Genomic DNA, 7500 nt, shown 5'->3' with positions numbered 1-7500 from the left:
AAGAGGGGGTCTGGTGGGGGTCTTCAAGTGGCACAGGGGACATGACAAGGGTGACTAAGAGGGGGTCTGGTGGGGATCTTCAAGTGGCACAGGGGACATGACAAGGGTGACTAAGAGGGGGTGTGGTGGGGGTCTTCAAGTGGCACAGGGGACATGACAAGGTTGACTATATACATACATAAATACCTTAAAATTATTGCTATCATTATTATTACTATGCTAACACCAGCCTCATTTCTGCATTACTGACAGGAGAAACACTCTTTTAAAAGGCTCTAGCTGAAGTGATGCAGGTTTTCAAGAGTGTTTTTACAGTTCCAGTGACAGACTAACAACATTTCTGCATTACTGACAGAAGAAAGAATCTTTTAAAAGGCTCTAGTTGAAGTGACGTGGGTTTCCAAGGGTGTTTTTACAGTTCCAGTGACAGACTAACAACATTTCTGCATTACTGACAAAAGAAACACTCTTTTGAAAGGCTCTAATTGAAGTGATGCAGGTTTTCAAGGGTGTTTTTACAGTTGCAGTGATAGATTAACAACATTTTTGGATTACTGACAGGAGAAACACTCTTTTAAAAGGCTGTAGTTGAAGTGATGCAGGTTTTCAAGGGTGTTTTTACAGTTGCAGTGACAGATTAACAACATTTCTGCATTACTGACAGGAGAAACACTCTTTTAAAAGGCTGTAGTTGAAGTGATGCAGGTTTTCAAGGGTGTTTTTACAGTTGCAGTGACAGATTAACAACATTTCTGCATTACTGACATGAGAAACACTCTTTTAAAATGCTCTAGCTGAAGTGACGCAGGTTTTCAAGGGTGTTTTTTATGGTTCCAGTGACAGATTAACATTTCTGTATTATTAACAGAAGAAACACTCTTTTAAAAGGCTCTAGTTGAAGTGACGCATGTTTTCAAGGGTGTTCATTTCTGCATTAATGACAGGAGAAACACTCTTTTAAAAGGTTCAACTTAAAGTGATGTGGGTTTTCAAGGGTGTTTTTATGGTTCTAGCAACAGATTAACAACATTTCTGCAACAGATTAACAACATTTCTGCGACAGATTAACAACATTTCTGCGACAGATCAACAACATTTCTGCATTACTGACAGGAGAAACACTCTTTTAAAATGCTCTAACTGAAGTGACCTGTGTTTTCAAGGGTGTTCATTTCTGCATTAATGACAGGAGAAACACTCTTTTAAAATGCAGGTTTTCAAGGGTGTTTTTATGGTTCCAGTGACAGATTAACAACATTTGTGTAGGAGAAACACTCTTGAGAACCCAGCTAAACATCCCTGTGGCCTTGCAAAACAGTGGCAGTGACAAAGCACAGTGATTCAGAAGAGAGACACTGGTAAACCTAACCTAACGTACCAAATTCTCTCTTGTGTCTTCATTAACAGTCGTTGAGGCTGTGGAGGCCGTCATGTCGGTGGCAGCAGCAGCAGCGGTGGCGGTGGTGGCGGTGGTGGTGGTGGTGCTCTGCTGCATCACAAATGAAAACCGTTTTGCTCTTGCCAGTTCAGTTTCCAAATTTCTGACTTTTTTCTGCAGTGAGGTGATCTGATTCTGAGAGAGAGAGAGAGAGGGAGAGGACAATGTGTGAGTGTGTCTGTTGACAGTGAACAGCACTTGGTGAAACACACTCAAAACACACTCAAAACACCCAAAACACACTCAAAACACACCCAAACACACTCAAACATACTCAAACACACCAAAACACACCTAAACACACTCAAAACACACCCAAACACACCCAAACACACTCAAACATACTCAAACACACCAAAACACACCCAAACACACTCAAAACACACCCAAACACACTCAAAACACACCAAAAACACACCAAAACACACTCAAACATACTCAAACACACCAAAACACACCAAAACACACCCAAATACACTCAAAACACACCCAAACACACTCAAAACACACCAAAACACACCAAAACACACTCAAACATACTCAAACACATCTCTTACCTTCAATTCAACATTTTCTTGCAATATGTCCTCCAACATTTTTCCCTTCCTCCTCCTCCTCCTCTTCTTCTGTCACACTCATCTGTTAGAAGCTGAATCCTAATCTTCAAATCTTCAATAACCCTTTCCTTGTCCTGCGCCAAAGCTTTCACTGCTTCTGCAAACTCCATCTATAAGCAAAAAATAAATAAATAAATAAAATAATAAATAAATAAATAGATAAATTAGTATTACCATAGAAATCCAGTTTAAGGAATTGCAAAGGTCACAAGGTCAATACAGAGCAAGACAGAAGACAGGAAGGTCAAGAAACAAGATTAAGCTTGAAATGGTTCGGTTTGATACACAGACATGAAGAAATGATATTATGAATATTATTGAAGAGTATAACAATATCACTACCCAAGCTATATATATTTTTTTTAAAGATTTATTAAAGTTCATTATTTCATTATTGCTGATATATGAATGACTGCTATTAATTAAGGAAATAATGATGGAATTAATTAGTCTTGTCAGGGTTCTCTCTCTCTCTCTCTCTCTCTCTCTCTCTCTCTCTCTCTCTGTGACTGTATTAAGCTTTAAGGCAGTTTTTGTGTGTGTGGCAGTGTTTGTGTGTGTGTGGCAGTGTTTTGATGTGTGTGGCAGTGTTTTGATGTGTGTGGCAGTGTTTTTGATATGTGTGGCAGTGTTTTCAGTGTGTACGGTAATGTCTGGGTGTGTGTGGCAATGTCTGGGTATGTGTGGCAGTGCTTGGGTGTGTGTGGCAGTGTCTGGGTGTGTGTGGCAGTGTTTGGGTGTGTGTGGCAGTGTTTGGGTGTGTGTGGCAGTGTTTGGGTGTGTGTGGCAGTGTCTGGGTGTGTGTGGCAGTGTTTGGGTGTGTGTGGCAGTGTTTGGGTGTGTGTGGCAGTGTCTGGGTGTGTGTGGCAGTGTCTGGGTGTGTGTGGCAGTGTTTGGGTGTGTGTGGCAGTGTTTGGGTGTGTGTGGCAGTGTCTGGGTGTGTGTGGCAGTGTTTGGGTGTGTGTGGCAGTGTCTTGGTGTGTGTGGCAGTGTTTCGGTGTGTGTGGCAGTGTCTGGGTGTGTGTGGCAGTGTCTGGGTGTGTGTGGCAGTGTCTGGGTGTGTGTGGCAGTGTTTTTTTTTTTTTATGTAGGAAGGATACTGGCCAAGGGCAACAAAAATCTAATAAAAAAAAAATGCCCACTGAAATACCAGTCCCATAAAAGGGTCAAAGTAGTGGTCAAAAATTGGTGGATAAGTGTCTTGAAACCTCCATCTTGAAGGAATTCAAGTCATAGGAAGGTGGAAATACAGAAGCAGGCAGGGAGTTCCAGAGTTTACCAGAGAAAGGGATGAATGATTGAGAATATTGGTTAACTCTTGCGTTAGAGAGGTGGACAGAATAGGGGTGAGAGAAAGAAGAAAGTCTTGTGCAGCGAGGCTGCGGAAGGAGGGGAGGCATGCAGTTAGCAAGATCAGAAGAGCAGTTGGCATGAAAATAGCGGTAGAAGACAGATAGATATGCAACATTGCGGCAGTGAGAGAGGAGCTGAAGACAGTCAGTTAGAGAAGAGGAGTTGATGAGATGAAAAGCTTTTGATTCCACCCTGTCTAGAAGAGCAGTATGAGTGGAACCCCCGAGACATGTGAAGCATACTCCATACATGGATGGATAAGGCCCTTGTACAGAGTTAGCAGCTGGGGGGGTGAGAAAAACTGGCGGAGACGTCTCAGAACACCTAACTTCATAGAAGCTGTTTTAGCTAGTTCAGATTATAAGTAAAGGACAGACCGAGGATGTTCAGTGTAGAAGAGGGGGACAGTTGAGTGTCATTGAAGAAGAGGGGATAGTTGTCTGGAAGGTTGTGTCGAGTTGATAGATGGAGGAATTGAGTTTTTGAGGCATTGAACAATACCAAGTTTGCTCTGCCCCAATCAGAAATTTTAGAAAGATCAGAAGTCAGGCGTTCTGTGGCTTCCCTGCGTGATATGTTTACCTCCTGAAGGGTTGGACGTCTATGAAAAGACGTGGAAAAGTGCAGGGTGGTATCATCAGCGTAGGAGTGGATAGGACAAGAAGTTTGGTTTAGAAGATCATTAATGAATAATAAGAAGAGAGTGGGTGACAGGACAGAACCCTGAGGAACACCATTGTTAATAGATTTAGGAGAAGAACAGTGACCGTCTACCACAGCAGCAATAGAACGGTCAGAAAGGAAACTTGAGATGAAGTTACAGAGAGAAGAATAGAAACCGTAGGAGGGTAGTTTGGAAATCAAAGCTTTGTGCCAGACTCTATCAAAAGCTTTTGATATGTCCAAGGCAACAGCAAAAGTTTCACCAAAGTCTCTAAAAGAGGATGACCAAGACTCAGTAAGGAAAGCCAGAAGATCACCAGTAGAGCAGCCTTGACGGAACCCACACTGGCGATCAGATACAAGGTTGTGAAGTGATACATGTTTAAGAATCTTCCTGTTGAGGATAGATTCAAAAACTTTAGATAGGCAGGAAATTAAAGCAATAGGACGGTAGTTTGAGGGATTAGAGCGGTCACCCTTTTTAGAAAAAGGTTGAATGTAAGCAAACTTCCAGCAAGAAGGAAAGGTAGATGTTGACAGACAGAGCTGAAAGAGTTTGACTAGCAAAGTGCAAGCACGGAGGCACAGTTTCGGAGAACAATAGGAGGGACCCCATCAGTTCCATAAGACTTCCGAGGGTTTAGGCCAGCAAGGGCATGGAAAACATCATTGCGAAGAATTTTAATACGTGGCATGAAGTAGTCAGGAGGGTGGAGGAGAGGGAGGAACAAGCCCAGAATCATCCAAGGTAGAGTTTTTAGCAAAGGTTTGAGCAAAGAGTTCAGCTTTAGAAATAGATGTTATAGCAGTGGTGCCATCTGGTTGAAGTTTGGGTGTGTGTGGCAGTGTTTGGGTGTGTGTGGCAGTGTCTGGGTGTGTTTGGCAGTGTGTGGGTGTGTGTGGCAGTGTCTGGGTGTGTGTGGCAGTGTCTGGGTGTGTGTGGCAGTGTCTGGGTGTGTGTGGCAGTGTCTGGGTGTGTGTGGCAGTGTCTGGGTGTGTGTGGCAGTGTCTGGGTGTGTGTGGCAGTGTTTGGGTGTGTGTGGCAGTGTCTGGGTGTGTGTGGCAGTGTCTGGGTGTGTGTGGCAGTGTCTGGGTGTGTGTGGGGCAGTGTCTGGGTGTGTGTGGCAGTGTCTGTATTGACTTGATTAAAGGTTTCTGTGGTTTACTCACATCACACTAATTCAAATCAAGTGTTGGTGGTGCAGGTGTGAGCAACAGCCAGGTAAAGGAGGGACACAGTTTTTGGGCATTTTCAGATGTGTAAGTGTGTAATGTGTTATGTTTTCAGGTGTGTAAATGTGTTTTTCATGTGTAGATAGCTTGGGTTTGTATTTCTGTCTGTGTATTGTGTCGTTCTGGTGTTGAATTTGTTGTTGTCTTGTGTTTTGTTCATGTTTCTCTTCATTCCTCTGTGTGTTTCTTTCCCCGTCTCCTGCCTCTCCTTCACAACAAACGTCGTTCTTTTCTTGCACCAATTACCATTCAATCATTGTTTTTATTCATTACATTCTCTCTCTCCCTCTCTCTGTCTGTCTTACCTGTTTTTCGTCATCTAATTTCCTCCTTTCTTCCTCTCTTACACTTGCAATTCTCTCTTCAATCTCTATCTCTCTCTCTTTCATCAGTTCCTCTCTCAGTCTGTCCAGGCCCTGAGCAATTAAAGAGAGGCATTAGAGTAAGACAGAACATTTCCAGTGTGAATTGTGGGTGTCCTCTCCCTCTTTCTCTCTTTGTCTCTTTCTCTCCCTCTCACCTCCCATCTGTTGAGAGAGGAGGGTGGGGAGGAGGGCGGGTGCTCCTCGCTGGGACTTGAAGAGAAAGGCAAGCTAGTGGGGGAGGTGCTGGTGGTGGCTGTGGTCGTTGTCATCATTCTAAATCTAGACCTTATGTTTTCAACCTCCAGCCTGTGTCTCTTTCTCTCCTTCTCCAGTTCCCTTCGGCCTTCCTCCACCTGAAGTAGTAGTAGTAGTAGTTGTAGTAGTAGTAGTAGTAGTAGTAGTAGTAGTTAGTGTTTTGGTACAGGGGACATGACAAGGGTGACTAAGAGGGGGTCTGGTGGGGGTCTTCAAGTGGCACAGGGGACATGACAAGGGTGACTAAGAGGGAGTCTGGTGGGGGTCTTCAAGTGGCACAGGGGACATGACAAGGGTGACTAAGAGGGGGTCTGGTGGGGGTCTTCAAGTGGCACAGGGGACATGACAAGGGTGACTAAGAGGGAGTCTGGTGGGGGTCTTCAAGTGGCACAGGGGACATGACAAGGGTGACTAAGAGGGGGTCTGGTGGGGGTCTTCAAGTGGCACAGGGGACATGACAAGGGTGACTAAGAGGGGGTCTGGTGGGGGTCTTCAAGTGGCACAGGGGACATGACAAGGGTGACATTAGCAGAATCATCAACAGTATTAAGGGCAGGACAAGAAGTGATGCGTTCAAGGTTGATAAAGTTATTATTTATGAGAGATGGGAATGAAATGGCTTTAAATAAGGTGGTGGGTGAACTAAGTAACAAGGATGTGTGTGTTGAGTCGTCAGGGAGCTCTGAAGGATGACTGGACAGGTGTATGGATGGGAATGACAGGTGGAAGCAGGTGGAAGCAGGTGGAAGCAGGCAGGTGTGTTATGTACAGGGCCTGCCACATGTAGACCTCCTGGCTTGTTGCACTGCCCTCGTGTTGCTGTGGAAGTGCTGGGAGTGGACACTTGGGCTGTCACACAACTGCAACTGGTGATGCACACACAACCAAACAAAACTTGAATAATTCCCGACTCAAAATTTTCCCGACTCAAAATTTTCCCGACTCAAAATTTTCCCGACTCAAAAGTTTTCCTGACTCAAAAACTTTTCCTTACCACAAGAGCAAGTTTCCTCTGCACTTCCTCTTCCTTCTCCTTCTCCCAGTGTCTCCTCTCATTCTCCAGAAATTCTTGTCTTTCTCTCTTCTTTTCTTCTTCTTTCCTATGCAAATCTTTCTTCCACTCAGCACTGATCTTGTTTCCTTCTTCTTCCACTGCTTCCTCCTTCTCCTGCCTCAACCTACGAGAGAGAGAGAGAGAGAGAGAGAGAGAGAGAGAGAGAGAGAGAGAGAGAGAGAGAGAGAGAGAGAGAGAGAGAGAGAGAGAGAGAGAGAGAGAGAGAGAGAGAGAGAGAGAGAGAGAGAGAGAGAGAGAGAGAGAGAGAGAGAGAGAGAGAGAGAGAGAGAGAGAGAGAGAGAGAGAGAGAGAGAGAGAGAGAGAGAGAGAGAGAGAGAGAGAGAGAGAGAGAGAGAGAGAGAGAGAGAGAGAGAGAGAGAGAATAAAAAAATGACAAAAGAATTATATTGTACCATTAAATCACACGCACACACACACACACACACACACACACACACACACACACACACACACACACACACACACACACACACACACACACACACACACACACACACACAC

General features: G+C 44.4%; 1 protein-coding gene across 5 annotated transcripts in view; it reads right to left on the bottom strand.

Moving 5' to 3' along the window:
• The window catches only part of LOC135095323 (uncharacterized), a 19413-nt gene that overhangs the window by 8285 nt on the left and 3628 nt on the right, over positions 1 to 7500 (bottom strand). For 3 of the 5 annotated variants that reach the window (XM_063996088.1, XM_063996087.1, XM_063996085.1), the window contains exons 9-13: positions 6919 to 7102; positions 5825 to 6022; positions 5610 to 5720; positions 1996 to 2165; positions 1379 to 1573 (exon numbers count right to left, since the gene is read on the bottom strand). In XM_063996088.1, the coding sequence (XP_063852158.1) occupies positions 1998 to 2165; positions 5610 to 5720; positions 5825 to 6022; positions 6919 to 7102 (661 nt within the window). In that variant the 3' untranslated portion in view covers positions 1379 to 1573; positions 1996 to 1997. Of the gene's footprint in view, positions 1 to 982; positions 1574 to 1995; positions 2166 to 5609; positions 5721 to 5824; positions 6023 to 6918; positions 7103 to 7500 lie in introns of those variants that run through there. The other 2 variants (XM_063996086.1, XM_063996089.1) reach the window with 2 other exon arrangements.

The sequence above is a fragment of the Scylla paramamosain genome, chromosome 48, assembly GCF_035594125.1.
Source record: "Scylla paramamosain isolate STU-SP2022 chromosome 48, ASM3559412v1, whole genome shotgun sequence".
Lineage (NCBI taxonomy): Eukaryota > Metazoa > Arthropoda > Malacostraca > Decapoda > Portunidae > Scylla > Scylla paramamosain.
The sequence above is the reverse complement of the archived record's forward strand: the minus strand, read 5'-3'. Positions and strand labels throughout refer to the sequence as shown.